We start from the raw sequence: 15,553 nt of genomic DNA on the forward strand, positions 1-15,553 counted from the left end.
CTTTTTTTTTCTTTTTTTTTTTTTTAAACATAGTTCTTTCTGATTTACAGGCACGTATCTTATTGTAATAACTAAGAAGAAAAAAGTAGGTGAAATTTTCAGTCATGCAATCTGGAAAGCAACAGACTTTGACATCCTCTCCTACAAAAAGACCATGCTGCACTTAACTGATATTCAGGTAGGTACATTGATTAGGGGAGTGTGGAGGAATGTTATTGTATGTTAATGCTGATTGCCACAGGACCTAATTTGATGAAGCTATGATTTTTTTTTTAAGACTCTTTGAACATGCCTTTTCTGATTTGTTCACATCAGTAGAATGGCTTTAATATTTGTATATATACGTGTATAAAATCATGGCATTCAAGATGATAAGCTCATATGGTGCAACTTAGAATATCATCTGCAGTTTTTGGATGTGTGTTTTTGCTTCTACTAAGAGGGTACACCCTTCCTAATGCTTCTGTTAAGTCTTTCTCACAAGTTTACTTTTCTGACAGCCTCTACAATAAACTGTGTTGCTGTCATCTTATGTGTCTTGCTTTCTTTATGGAATTGTTCAATTACAGTTACCCAGCAGGGAAAAATTGACTTCTATTTTTTTGAGGGAGTGACTGGTGGAAGGGTTTTTTTTAAAACAGATGTGTAGCAGATTGATAAAGAGCAGGTCAGGGTGTCTAACCAATGGAGCCAGAAGGGAATCCAATGCTTGTTCAGGAAAGGAATGAGGTTAGTTGGAATTGAACCAGAACACAGATTATAGCTATTATTTTTTTCTTGCCATCTTGTTTTTGGGGTTTTTGTTGACTGAATGGTTTTCAGGGCAACTAACAGCTTCCCTTTTACTTGGAAGCTGTTAGAATTCATTTGATATCAGTAGCTGTTTACCTCACAGGAATATTTTTCTCTGCTCTCCACTGTTGTTGCAGAATTTGGTTGCAGTGTGCTAGCTGCAAGTTGTCAGTGAGCTGGTATCAGAATTGCACTCTCATGCTTTCCTTCTTGTATGGTAATCTTTGGATGATGTCATGTATTGCTAGAGCACTAGCAAAATTCATCTCATCACTTCAAAAAGTAGTGGTAGCTTACAAGAGTAAAATATTTTGATAGTAGTATGTGACAGCTCTTCTCATCTCAACAGTTGCAGGACAATAAAGTATTTTTATCAATGCTTAACCATGTCTTGAGCGTGGACGGGTTTTACTTCTCAACAACCTATGACCTAACACACACTCTGCAACGGCTGGCAAACACGAGTCCAGAGTTCCAGGAGATGAGCCTTCTAGAGAGGGTAAGGATTTGAGTTTGCTTTGTGTCTCTGTCTTGCAAATTGCCAGTCAGTTAGTATAGATGATGTTTAAATGATGCTTGTGTTTTATCCAAGCTGTTAGGGGTTGTGTCTGAACACATTGGTCCATAAGTCTCATAGCTTGTGAGCAGCACAATGTTCTAGGGATCTGTTCTGATCTGATGTCACACTTCCAGATCAGCAGTTAGAATTACTTCCTAAAGTATATTTTGAATGGATTTTGAAAAATCAAAAATAAATTTTGCCTCTAATATTGAACACTTCTAACCACAAGAAGGAGCTAAGCAGGCAAGTTGAGAGAAAGCAAGTAGTTCCTTTGACCTGGAATGGGGGTAAGGAATCCAGAGTGGAATAAATTGTCTTGTGTTCGTATTCTTTTACAGGATAACTTGGAATAGAACTGCAGGTTTTATGACTGTCAGTGTTGGGAGTTGTAATCTGTCTAAAGTATTCTAATTCTTTGTGTGAAGCACAAATTTAGTATGCTGCTTTTGTCTTAAAGACAACAGTCAAATGCAATTTGAGCTTGAAATTCTCTTGCATCTATATTGATGGATTTGTGGTTTGGTTTGGTTTTTTAATATTGGAAAAACTGTTTACATTTGGGGATTGTTTTGCATCATCAAATGCTGCCCTAACAGTGCTCTTTCCAGGGAGAGCAAGGATACAAAAGAATTGGTTTGCCTTAAAATTGTGTCACTTCAGAAGGTTGTTTGAAAGGCAAAATACAGTAAAAAACCATCAGTTTCAAGTAAATTCAGATCTCAGATGGTTAAAATTATTGCAGTGTGACTTGATGTGCCCATGGCTGCAGTATAACGGTTTATCAAAAGGATGGTGGCAATTTATAACATCTCCAGTTTTCCTTTGCGAGAGAAGTGTAGGTGGTTTTGTTTGATATTTGTGTTTGTTGTTTTTTTAACAGTACTGGTAGAAGGAAGCAACCCCAGTGTAGGGGCACCAATGCATTATGTTCTGCAGGTCAGTTGTTAATGTTTAGAAGTGTGAGGCCACACCCTTAAGAGTAACTAAAAGAATAACTGTCTCCAATCTTTTAGATTTCTAGTTGAGGATATGAAGGCTACTGATAAAAGAAGGGAACTTCATCTCCATTTGTACTTGTTCACCTAAACTTACGTGACACATGGATACTATGATACTGCCTTTATGTTGAGTTAAACTGAACTGACAGTCTCTAAAAACATGTCGGCTTTTTCCTTGCTGCAGGCAGACCCACGGTTTGTATGGAATGGACACCTTCTGAGAGAATTTATTGCTCAACCAGAGGTAAACACTTAATAATGATTAGATTAGAGAACAAATATACTTTTGCTATAAGTATGCAACAGCTTTTTGTAATTGTCTCTTTCAGACAGCCAGAATCTAGTATAACGTGGCTAATCATCATCTAGTTTAGCACAGTGAGTCTTCTGCTTTCAAACTTCTGACTTTGTCAATGTCCTCAGTAGTACTTCTAGAAAACTAATTTTTTGGAAGTGTCTGTATTTGAAGATGCTGTGAAGATAGCTGCTCATATAAACCAAAGGGGAAGTTACACTGAACAGTGTATGCTTCTCAAGCCTTTTGAAGTCTAGCTACGTATTTATCTTTGGGTATAGGCAAGGTCCAGTTCATCATTTTTTCCTGACTGTCTCACATCATGTGTGACTTTAAATTCAATTTTCCTAGTGAAAAGATCATAAAGCTGGTAATTAAGAGTAAGACTGACTGTTTAGATTCTTCCAGTTTATTTCAAATGAAAACTTAACACAGTGTAACCTTTGAATTCACTTAGTCCAGCAAATAAAATGCATGACCATGAGCCACGGCTGTGGCACTTTAATGACCAGACTGTCTTAGCTCCTTCCTACCGGAGACATCCTCTGTCTGTTAAACTCCGTGGATTGCCTGCACTACAACAGCCTCCTCTCTCCATCAGTATTTTGCATTTATCAAAGCAAGTGACGCATAGCTTCTATTTCTGCCTCGGTAATCTGTGGAGATGTGCTGTTATATTAGACAGCACAGTTCCAAAAGGCTAGATTGTGCAGTGCTTCTGGAATGTGAAGATATGAATTAGAGAAGGACTGTCATGCATATTCCAGGGGCATATGACTGGATGTAAAGCTTGCATAGTGCTATGGCAAGTAAAGCTTCGGAAATAAGAGAGAAGCTATGGTGGGAACAGCAAAGGAAAGCCAAGTGTGGCTGGCTGGTGAAAATAGACCTAAGAGACAAAACACAAAACTGAAAAGGAAGATAACTGATGTTTTTAGGCTACATTTTCCCTCATGTTGATTACAGCTGGCTTGATGCAGGAACCATTTTAGATAATGAAGTGTGGGATTTCTGACTTCTAGTATTGAATTTTAAAGTTTTCTTGAAAGATTAAGTTATTCAGGTATAGCAGGATAGGAAAAACTCGGAACAAACATTTTGAATATTATTCTCATAAAAATACGTCTTACTGAAGGCTTCTGTAAGTATTATCTCTGCATATGTCCTATTGTGGAGGTAAAGCAAACACACCATGTCAAAAGATTTCAGCGTGCTTTATATCGGGCATGTTTGTGGAAAAGTAAATGCTAGGTATAGGGAGGGCAAAATAGCTTGTTTTTTGTCCAGGCTGCTTAATTAGGATTAGACTTTCACTTTTTTCCACCTGCTAATAAGGATTACATACGTTGTTGTTTTCCCTCAACTACTTTTCCCACAAAGGAATGTTTCACCCTAAACAAAAAGTAAATCATATAAAGTATATAAAACTACCACAAAATCTTTAGGCATAAAACTACCACAAAATCCTTAGGCAAAGCATAGTCGCTCACTTATCTTTTTTGGCTACTAGTGTTTGATATTTTTAACATGTAATTGTGTGTTTCAGATCCATAGGTTTGCTACACCAGTGATGCATGGATGTATCCTTTTGTGTTGTAAAACTGAGTGCTGGATATGGGGAGTCCATTAGCAAAATGAGGCTGCTCTATTGTTACACTGCCAATTATAACAGAGTACGTTGTCAGAAACAGGTATAGTTTGCTTGTAATATGGATGTTACATATTGTTTGATAGCCCACTTGTGTGTTAACTCCCTTGAATATTCTGCTTTGAAGGCTTTAAGTATTTAGTTTTACACTCATTGTTTGCATAAATGTTTTTCAGTGGGAAGCTTAAGATTAATATGGCAAATGCTCTTCCATCAGCTTTAGTACTTTTTTATCTTGCTATAAGGATGCATTTACTTCAGATACAAAATAAGGGAGAACAGTTTTGACTCGAAGGAGTGCGTACGGATGTTGATGAATAGGAGGGTAAGTTCTGCTGAAGGCTCCTGGGCAGCTGCTTTTCCTGGGCAGCCACTTTTCCTGCACCAACTCTTTGGGAAACAGCTTTTTTAGCAAAGCAGTCATAAGTTTATTTTTTGAAAAGGGATGAATGTGGCAAGGAAGCCGAACACTTTCTGGAGGCAGTGTGTCATCTTCAGTAAGTCCCAGGTAGTTGCTGCTGGACTGACAGCATAAAAAGGACTGGCAAGGCTGGACAGAGCAACTTATGCCATGTTCTACTTTGTTCCTCCATTGCAAAGGCCTCTCAGGTGTGTGCAGGGAATGGCTTCCGGATGGAATCAGTTGATCTGGTAGGACTGTCAGCAGCTGGCAGATTTCCAATCCTTTCCTGCCACTTCATTTAATGGAAAATGTTGTGGGAGGAGGCAGAGAGACAAAGTAAAGACAGCAAAAGGAAACCATTGAAGCGCCCTAATCCTTATCTTGTTGGTTCTGGGTAAATTGCAATTAACCGCTGACAGACTGCAATTAACACCTTCCTCGATCCTGTTTTTTCACTCTATAAATAATTAGCATATGTACTGTTTGGTTAAATTAAAAAATTAGAATTACGGAAAAGACTTGGAGAACTCAGGAATTTGAAGAAACTGGATTTCTAGCCGTAAAAACGTTAGGAAGACCCCCTCAGCAGAACTGTTACAGTGCTACTAGTAGATACTTCAGTTATATCAAAGGTTCTGGTTTTTGGGGTTCCCCTCCCCCATATAAACCCAAATACATTTTTTCAAGTGCATGTAGTGGTCTTCTAATCTTGCATTGGTGAGAAATAATGGACTTGGATAGTTGACATTTTGATCACCTGAAGCCCTAAACTATGTTTAATATTTCCCTTACTGCTCCAAACCAAAGCCCATCTAAAGAACAGTAAGTTTTGTCTTGTCCTTATTTGTGGATGTGGATGTTGCTAATAGTAAGTTGTCATTTTAAGTGAGGACAGATTGCCAACAGAAAATAGGCTGACAATTGCTAAGCAGCTAAGGTTAGAGGTATCCTTTCTTGCAGAATACTGTTGGCTGTACAAATGTTGAATTAAAGGGTGGAGGACCTGGCAGGAATTTTCCAGGGAAACAAGAGGAAACAGTATTTTTCAGCCTTGATTTATGAATTGTGAGAGCATTCTGGATGGGGTCAATTTGTATTATATTTTTGGAGGTTGTTTGCATGTATTTATTGGCATAAATACAAACAAATCAAGATGACTCATATATGAAATCACTGTTCTTTAACACAGCTGAGGTGCTCATGTGTGGCACAGCTGCTTTATGTCCCATTTGAATCCTAGATACAGAACCTAAATTTCACTTGAGACAAAATATTTAGATTCCTCAGAGAAGACTGCAGTACAGTAATTTAAAAATTTGCCATTTTGATATTCTGCTTGCTTTAAAGTGATAAGTTTGTTTTTTAGGGGCAAAACATTCAAACTGGTGAATCTACCTGGAGAAATTTTTCACGAGTGCTGGTCTCTATTAGACTTGATAGCTTCCTGCAGTCCAAATAAGTGCTACTGTAAGTAGCACAAAACAAAGACTAAAGCTGAAACTAGTTGTCATTGCCCCTGTTTGTTGGTTAGTCCCAGGTGCATTTGACACTTTGGGTATGTAGCCCAGGCAGGAAACCATTCTTGAGTGAGAAGCTCGCACTTGGAGTCTTGGTGTGTGTTCATTCTCTTTTTCTTCACATGGATTTGAAAGCCATTCTAACTTACTGTTACTTCTGGCATTTGTAGATGTGATGTATGTTACACTTACTGAAGCAAAATGTATACCCTAAGATATTTACTTTTCTAAAAGCCTAGAAAAAAAATTGAAGAGGTATTTTTTGAAGTAGTTGTGAATTTTTAAAAGCATTAGGGACAAAAAACTGTTAAGGTAATCTAATAAAATCATGGATGAGATGGAGTCTTAACTTTTAATTAGGATCATAAGACCCAGAATAAACCTCCTCAGAATCACATTTTCTCAAAATTACACCATTTCTAATGTTTGTTCATCAGTGACATCACCAGAGAGTGTTGTTTTGCGATGTGCATATTGATCCTAATATTGTTACTGTCTCTCAAGTTTGATGTTCAAGTTTAATGTTGTTGGGGTGACAAATGTTGCAGATTATTTGGAATGTAGTCTCTTGGTTCCTTCATGTTTCCTACCTGGTGGTGTATAAAAATATCCTAATGAAAAGTTGGGGTTTTTCCTTAGTGTTGTTCATCAGTTATCACTATGCACTCTTGTTCTATTAATGGCAAGTGTTTTGACTGGCTGCTTATTTCCAGAAGAAGCTGTTTCAGGGCTGGTGTACGCTACTATGTAAGAGGTAAAAGAAATAAACTGATTTAAAAAATAATATGTATTCTATCTGCACATGTGAGTTACCTGTAAGAGTAATTGCTGTATAATGGCTTGCAAAAAAAAAAACTGTTTAGTTTGTCTTGAGTTCTTCCTTCAAAGAAAATATTAGGAACTGAAGCATTTTTGGTATTTATTAAAACTGACTCTTCATGTATTTAAGACAAACTGCAAATGTTTTGTAGGGATTTTTAACACATGACTGTTTTCATTGGTGCTAAATGCAAGTGAGTAATAGCCCTTTTGGTCTAGCAGTAAATCCAACTATGAGTATCACTGGTGCTGGCAGGGGAGTCCTGAGTTGTCTTCTCTAATCGTTTCAAGTTAAAAAGCAAAGAGGAAAATGAATTTACGTTACTTTCTCTCTTCTTAGTCTCAACTTACATGCTTTTGAAGAAATTAGTCCATTTCTACAGTACCGTTGTTACAGACTTGTGAATATTTTGGTGTCAGCACTGCTATTTTATTTCATATTAAATTATAATTTCTACTGCTAGAAATATCAGAATGTGTTAACTTGAAGAAGCACAGTTCTGCTTAAATTTGGTGCAGATCATGCTAAACTTTTCTAAAGGTGTGTTTAATTTTATGTTGTCAGGCAACTCTGTGCTTCCTGTGAAGACTTAAAAGGGAGGGGAAGGAAGCCTTTTGCTGATATACTGTCACTGTTTTGTAGGCAGGCTGAGCTGGCTGACAGTCTTTTTCCTACACAGGTATTGATTCAGAAGGGCATGCTGCTAACTTTGTTGAGACAGAACAAATTGTGCATTACAAAGGGAGCAAAGCATCATTTGTTCAGGTAAAGTTGCTGTAAAGAACACAGATACATAGGTAGCTAGCTCTGTCTATGCTTTTAAATATAGATTGTATATAAGATAAGCTAATTCAGTCTGTTTAATTTTATTTGCATAACAAAATAAACCAGTCTGCTTTGTTTTTAAATGTCAAGTGAGTTTTGTAAATTCTACTGTTTAAAACTGTTTCCACTCTTTTGCAGACCCGTGGATCTATTCCTTTTTTTTGGTCTCAAAGACCAAATCTCAAGTATAAACCAAAGCCACAGATCAGCAAGTCAGTAAATCATGTATGTGAGTGTTTGTGTCTTGGGGTTTTAACATGTTATTGGGCTCATGTTTGTGTGGTAGGGTAGCAAACTGTAATCAGAAGAGTAGAAATCGGCAATACTGGATTGAGCTTTATTTTTTAAAAGCAATAGCAAGAAACCTTGCTATTCTTATAGCTATGTTCTTGTAGCTGTGTTCTTATAGCTAGAACCTTGTACTTCTTATATGAATTCAAAGGCCAAAAAAATGCAGACATCAGTGGCGGTAGTTTCTCTTTGGATTCAGTTTGCAGCAGTTTTAGTAGCTGTACAATGCAGCTTATCTGTAGCATGTATAATGAGTGGACTAGGAGAAGGAAAGTGGGAATGTATTGGCGCAATAGAGAACATCAAACAGCTGTAAGAATCATCAAAGAGATGATAATGGAGGTTTCTTGTAAAGCACAGATCTTAATAGTATTGTGCATCTGTCAACACATTTCCTTTCTCTCCTAGATGGATGGCTTCCAAAGACATTTTGATTCACAAATAATTAGCTATGGAAAGCAAATGATTGTCAACTTGGTATGCTTTCACTTTTTCTTCCTGAAAAAGTTCTTATTTTAAGCAGGCTTCTGAGTAATTCTATCTCTGTTTTCCCTTTTCCCAGGTTAACCAAAAAGGCTCAGAAAAGCCTCTTGAGCAAACCTTCTCAAAAATGGTGAACAGCATGGCAAATGGAATGGTCAGGTACATGTGGCATAAAATGATACATTTTGTGCTGCAAGTTAATTGTTGCTTCTGCAACTCGCAGAGTGGTCAGCTCTTTGGGGGCCTTTACCAAAACTGTGATTTATTTGCATTTTATGTTTATGAAGTAACTTGCTAAGAGAGGACACAGGCAGAATAAAGAAGGAAATTCAGAGGCAATGTATTGGAGTCATAGTTATGCGATGGAGGTATTCTGCATTTTAGGAAAAATAAAATCATGCCCTGTAAAACTGGCTTCTGGCAAAAGGGCTTGATTACATTGCTAACTTAGTGAGGGAGTGCTGAGCGTGAGCAAAACAGGATGGAACAGTAATGGAACAAGTAATTTAAATGCCTGGAGCTCAGTGTAACAATGGGCCAAGAGTGGAGAATGCACTTGGATTATGAGAAATTCCATTTCTTTGTGGGAATACGAATGCAGTACGCAGTCTTACAACCTGTCTGTGCTTGCTTTCATTAACTTTTGGAGGGAGGGTTTGCATCCAGCTCTCCCAGATATTTGCCCCTCTACCTTATCTTTGAAGTTACTATGCTGTGTTTTTTTTATTCTCTGCATATTTGCTTTAAAGTCATCTAGTGGAAACCAAGATGTGAAATTATGTGAGGGTGCATTTTGGTGATGTTCTGTATATGTTCAAAAGTGATGTTTAGCAGCCCTATTTTACTATTGCTGTCAAAATCTATTTTCTTGGATGATTTGTTTTTCATGGTGTTTACCTGCCAGAGTAAACTCAAGACTTCAGTTGCTTGTTTCAGTGTGTATAGACTTGTATAGATTTCAGGACTATGTATCTTTCTTCATGCATAGTCCTGAAATCTTGACAAATAACTTTTGGGCTATGAATGCTTGACAGGAAGAATGTAATGAATGCCCTGTAATTCACAGCAAACATATATATTTGAATGTTTAATTAATCAAGGAGCACTTCTTGCCAGAAATTGGCTGTTAAAATTTTGTTCCAAGTCAGTAGCTGCTTAATTTTCTTATGACAGTTAGGTTAGCTACTTGAACAGAACCTGTCTCAGGTTTCTAGAGTTATCGAGGGAATTATGCCAGCAAAAAATGTTGGATTTCAATGCCTGTGTCTAGTTCAAAGTGAATAGAGAACAAAATAATCCTGGTGGGGGAAAAAATAAACATTAAATAAGATTTATATCCCTTCTGTACTTTCTGGAGGAAAAATATTAGCCAGAACATAGAATGGAACATACATAGAACCTGGAACTCAATGTGTGCTTCCCCAGACTAGTAGCATTTAGCAAAAAAATTTAAATGCTGTCACCATTCACCCTAAGGGTGCAGTACCAGGAAGATTACAGAGCACTGACAAAATCTGCAGTTCTGCTGAAAGTCATCTCTAAAGAAAAACAAATCCTCTGTCACTACCTGTTTTATAGATCACCTTTGTGCTGTAGGGTTTTCTGAAAGCTTTACTGCAGTACATATGTAATCTGGAAAAATACTTCTCTCTCTGAGCAGGTACGTGGCATTTGACTTCCATAAAGAGTGCAGTCGGATGAGGTGGGATCGGCTTCAGATTTTGATGGATCAACTGGCAGACCAGCAAGATGAGTTCAGGTAAGGCTCTGCAGTTCTTTTACCTTTGTGCTGTTAAAATGAGACCACTTCCTCATAGTTTCTATTGTCTTGCATTAAGGCACAGTAACACAGACCTGTAATCTTCTGTGAAGAAGATGCATTTGTGTGTATTAATGTGTCCATATCTCTGGTGTCTTGCTGATACCGTGTGCAAGGTTAGAGGCCTATTGCGGGGGGTAAGATGTAAAGCCCATGTTACCTCTCAATAAAATGGGTCTGAGAATTGCAGCAACCCTGAGGTCTGAGAATTGCAGCAACCCTGAGCTGTGACAAGAGCTGCCTTTGTAAGGTTAGGTGAAAGGTTAGACAAAAAAATGAACATGCATACAGCTGGAGCTATTTAAAAGAAAGTCTCCTTGGATTAATATTTTTTCATCTGTAGTAATTCCAGGTGGTGTTGACAGGAAACTGTTCTGCCACATAATGTAAAACACAGGATGTTCCTTCCACAGGCATTTGTAAAAGGGTTTTCTCTAACATATACACTGTTGTGGCTCCAAACCTTGCACTGGCATTGGTTGTTAGCCCTTGCTGATATAAATAACCCACAGGGAAACAAATACTCATTTTCTTTAGTCATATAGAAATATGCAAAATGTCCAAATTACAGTAATTTCACGACTGTAAGGCACACTGGATTATAAGGCACACTTCTGGGTGTCAGCAAATTTCCAAACTTTGTCCATATATAAGGCGCACCAGACTATAAGGTGCACTTTTTTTTTCTTGCAGCGAGGATCCGCGTGCAAAACACAAAATAACGAATTAGTAATGGAATTGTGCGACCGCGGAGTTTACTGGCAAGTGCTCAATTTGCAAACATTTTTCACAGATTGGCGTAGCCTTTAAACGCAGCCCCAGGCGCCCTCCCTGTACCGCGGGCCCTGGTACTCCAGCCCACCCCTGGCCCTGGCTGGCGTGGCTCTTACAGCTGGTGCAACTCATGGCTCACACCTCCGGGTTGGCAAATTTCCAAACTTTGTCCATATATAAGGTGCACTGGATTATAAGATGCACCTCAGGTTTCAATCAAAATTTTAGTCAAAAGGGTGCACCTTATAGTCGTGAAAGTCTTAAGTCCCACAAGTGTGTTTTTGGTTCCAGTTACTTGTAGACTTGTATATTGCTAGGGAAATAGGTTATTATGTTCTGCTTTTCTGATTGCTTCCTTCCTGTTCCTGTAGCCTTGTGACTAAAGCACAAAGTAGATCAGCTAAAACGTTACAAAACTAGCAGCAGTATAGTCTATCCTGACAAAACAAAATGGGGTAAGGTGTAGACTAGAACAGGAGTCTTGTTAATAAAGTCTCTTGCCTGGAGTGATGGCTATGGGAATTATATAAATCATTATATATAAATATTAACTTACATAAGGTAATATTCTCTGTCCACCACAAAAAAAAAAGTCTTTATGAAAAACTCATGAAAAGTCACTTAAGGTCTTTTTCAAAAACTTATAAAGACCTAATGAATAAATTGACTTTGAGCACCTAAAATAAGGAGAAATAAGATTGTAGGTTTTTCTTATACAGCAAGGATCCTTTATTCTTAGAATTAATACTGAGTCCCTTAACTTGTTCACTGTTAGCTGCCATTGGAGGCATAGAAAATAACCAGATTTCTTGAAATGAAGAAAAAAAAAAAACCATCTCTTCAACAAGTTACAAAATTGAAGACTCTTTCTCAAGATTAGTCCAGCTCTAACTTAATTTGTTTTATTTCATCTGTAATGACTATTGCTTAAGTAGGAACAGGAAAGTCTAAGTTCTGATCCACATAGAAAATAATTTTGTGACCTCTAACTCTTATTTTCTACTGGCTAAATCCAGTTGTGGAAGATCTGTCAGAAAGGAGAGCTGAGTTTGTGGAGGTGTTTTTTTGATAGTTTTTAATTTTTTTAGTGCAGATATAGGAGATGCAGCATTTAAGAATAGACATTTTTGTTAGAATAATAACAAACTATCTGATCCTGATATGAGTTGTAGGCAAAACTTGAGGGGGGAAGGAAGATTTCACAAGTATTATTGTCTGCTTTCATCTTCAACAATATAAAACATCGTTTAACAAAACTAGTGCATGAATGATGAAAATGACTCTTAAAAAAACTCCACAAAGTTAATCCAAGTGAATTCATATGCTTCTAAGGCCCCTGATCATAGTACTGCACTACTCTAGACTTGAGAAAAATGCTCTACAGTAACAGAGCTCATAATTAGATATTGGAGTAAATTAATGTATAGATTATAATCTGTAAACCTGTAGACAGCTGAAAGTCTCATAGTGTGGCAGGACAGGCATAGTTCTGTCCCATTCACACATCCAGCTGATAAGTAAGTTGGAATATTTGTTCTACCAGCTCAGTGTTTGAATGCATGTGTGCAATTCAGTATTTAAGATGAGCTGTTTGTTACCAACTGCTGGAAACACCTAGTTTAGTGGATTTAAAAGACTGAGATAATAATTAGCACATGCAAGGGGGAATAACTGCTTCCCCCACATGCTCACATAATGGAGAGAATGGCATGTAACAGTAGCAGATTCTTCCGTATTTTGTAAGCGCCCTTAAAAAAAAATCTGAGTACCGTCCTGGAGGAAGTGTACCTGACAACTTAGATAACTTTTTATGCATTGGTGACTGGATTGGACAGGTGACCACTTATAAACAAATCTGGTTACTTCTGCTGTTAGGCTCTGCTGCTGATCTTCATATATGTCGAGTTGGGACACTAAAATTACTGGGAAAAAAACGAGAAACACAAGTCCCTGATTTTGCACCAGAAGCTGCTCTTCCCAGTGGCATATAACTCAATATTGCTGATTGACTTTCTGAATGGTAAGAGAGAATTCTGCCCCAAGATTGCTAACTGTTCGTCCATCAATGCTGTTTTTCAGCATGGCAACAATTCAGGGAGGCATCAAAGTTTGAAGACATGGCTGAGCACTCATTAAATGCTCTGGACAATTGTTTTGGTTGCTAGGATATTTACTTGTGGAACATGTGATTTATATGGACTGTTATCTCTAAATACATGTATTGTATGTGTTAGTTACTTTCTAGTTGACTCAGAGGGCAAAATTGTGACTCAGCAGGAAGGAACGTTCCGCAGTAACTGCATGGATTGCCTGGATCGGACTAATGTGATCCAGAGCTTGTTAGCACGCAGGTCCCTCCAGGCCCAGCTTCAGGTAAATATTTTACTCTTTGACAACCTTGAAGAGGAAAGAGGCTTTCCATTTGGAATGGAAATGTAATCTCAAGGCTCCAGTAAGAGCTTGCATAGTGGAGTTACTGTACTACTTACTTGAGCTGTATTGACTAGACTCAAGTTTGATAAATACAGCTTTTTCTGAAAGCAAATCCTAATTTTTTAACAAACTCCTGGCAAGCCTTAATGTGCTTTTTATTCCAGAGACTAGGTGTTCTGCATGTGGGACAGAGAATTGAAGAGCAGGCAGACTTTGAGAAAATCTACAAAAATGGTAGGTTGTTTATAGAGTTCAAACAATGACTTTTTTTCTGAAGAGAGTATATAACTTCCTTAATATTTCTTATTGTTTTCCTATTCACAGCGTGGGCTGATAATGCTAATGCTTGTGCCAAGCAATATGCTGGAACTGGTGCCTTAAAGACCGATTACACCAGGTAAGTCAGCCTTTCTTGTAAGAGCATTCTGGGTTTTTGAGCATGTTTGGGATTTTGAAGCCCTCATATCTGAGAAGGTTATTGATCTGGGGCTTAGGCTATAAATGACGTTTTTGGAACTGTTCAGTTGGTAAAAAGTGAGACTGAAATTTCCAGATTCTTTGCTGTGTTTTTATGAAAGTAAAGGCTGTCTGGAAATTAAAACCAAGACAGTGTGCCATGAAGATGTACATGTATGTATGTTGTCTGATGGAAAGAAGTGTCACTTTATTTTCCAATTTTGTTATGTATAGTTATAATGCAGTGGCAGCACTAGGTGTGTTCCTGTGCAGGTTTTGATTTAATGTACACATCTGGATAATGACAGAATATAAATCTGAAATTATAATCTTGAATTTATGCATCTAGTTTAAACATTTTTCACAATTTCTTTTTCCAGAACTGGTAAAAGAACTCAGTGGGGTTTAATAATGGATGGCTGGAACTCATTAATACGTTACTACAAAAACAACTTTTCTGATGGATTTAGACAAGTAAGTTAAGCTTTTAACTATGGGGAAATGTATTTGATAAACATTGCTGTGCACTCGAACTTTTACCCTCCCTTTCTCTTCCAGGATGCTATTGATCTTTTTCTTGGAAATTATTCAGTGGATGAAGTAGAACCTGCTAGTCCTTTACATGTCAAGAAAGATTGGAAGTTCCTAGCTGTGAGTATGGAGACTTTATTTGTGATAAGAAAAACACAACCATTCAGTCACTGGCTTCATCATGCCTGAGTAGGACTTGTCTGTTAGTCATGAAGCATCCCTGTGATCTGGTAATGTTTCTACAGTACCTGCTTATAGGATTAAACCCAGACTGTTCCCTTGACAGAAAATGGAGTGTCCTTGAGGTATTGGAAAAACTGCTGCTTGCTTTTTTTAAAATATGCTTCACCAGGTGGAAAATTCTACTAGTCACTATCAATGACTATTTCCTTCTGCAGAAGAAACTTGTGGAGTTCCTTTCTCATACTTCATGCAGAAGCATAGACTGTAGCACAAAACCCCCACACTCTTCATTTTTTTTCACCCTTCCCGTTCTATTTCAAAATGGGATTTGGGAACATAATGGGCTTAACTGGTGTAATTTTTTTTAAACAAAGCATAAACCTCAACCTCTCTTTCAATGCACAGGAGGTATATTTCAATTCTAAACATAATTTGGAGGACTGTGTTCAGTAATTTTGGAACTATCCAAACTTTTATTTGTACCTGAATGCAGGTGAATTGAGAAGCAAAGCAAGTAAATAGCTTTACAGTAAAACACATCTTAAAGGAAATTAAGGAACATATGTACTGCTGTATCGAGTGATTATTCTGTTTTTCTTTCCTCAGTTGCCTATTATTATGGTCGTTGCTTTCTCCATGTGCATTATTTGTTTGCTAATGGCTGGTAAGTCACTACTGAGTTTAGTTTTATTCATCTGGCTTGTTTCTCTGTGAACTTTGTGT

At 37.6% G+C, this 15,553-nt stretch overlaps 1 protein-coding gene across 2 annotated transcripts in view; it reads left to right on the forward strand.

Annotated features, from left to right (window-relative positions):
* SACM1L (SAC1 like phosphatidylinositide phosphatase) overlaps nucleotides 1-15,553 on the forward strand; it is a 32,254-nt gene that overhangs the window by 13,975 nt on the left and 2,726 nt on the right. The window contains exons 4-19 of one of the 2 annotated variants that reach the window (XM_033052151.1): nucleotides 51-178; nucleotides 1,142-1,291; nucleotides 2,537-2,596; nucleotides 4,194-4,227; nucleotides 6,868-6,969; nucleotides 7,715-7,800; nucleotides 7,999-8,085; nucleotides 8,560-8,628; nucleotides 8,714-8,793; nucleotides 10,295-10,393; nucleotides 13,462-13,600; nucleotides 13,825-13,894; nucleotides 13,985-14,057; nucleotides 14,497-14,590; nucleotides 14,675-14,767; nucleotides 15,437-15,494. In XM_033052151.1, coding sequence (XP_032908042.1) covers nucleotides 51-178; nucleotides 1,142-1,291; nucleotides 2,537-2,596; nucleotides 4,194-4,227; nucleotides 6,868-6,969; nucleotides 7,715-7,800; nucleotides 7,999-8,085; nucleotides 8,560-8,628; nucleotides 8,714-8,793; nucleotides 10,295-10,393; nucleotides 13,462-13,600; nucleotides 13,825-13,894; nucleotides 13,985-14,057; nucleotides 14,497-14,590; nucleotides 14,675-14,767; nucleotides 15,437-15,494 — 1,422 coding nt within the window. The remainder of the gene's footprint in view (nucleotides 1-50; nucleotides 179-1,141; nucleotides 1,292-2,536; nucleotides 2,597-4,193; nucleotides 4,228-6,867; nucleotides 6,970-7,714; nucleotides 7,801-7,998; nucleotides 8,086-8,559; nucleotides 8,629-8,713; nucleotides 8,794-10,294; nucleotides 10,394-13,461; nucleotides 13,601-13,824; nucleotides 13,895-13,984; nucleotides 14,058-14,496; nucleotides 14,591-14,674; nucleotides 14,768-15,436; nucleotides 15,495-15,553) is intronic. The other variant, XM_033052155.1, reaches the window with a different exon arrangement.

The sequence above is a fragment of the Catharus ustulatus genome, chromosome 1 (genome assembly GCF_009819885.2).
Source record: "Catharus ustulatus isolate bCatUst1 chromosome 1, bCatUst1.pri.v2, whole genome shotgun sequence".
In the NCBI taxonomy this organism is placed as follows: Eukaryota; Metazoa; Chordata; class Aves; order Passeriformes; family Turdidae; genus Catharus; species Catharus ustulatus.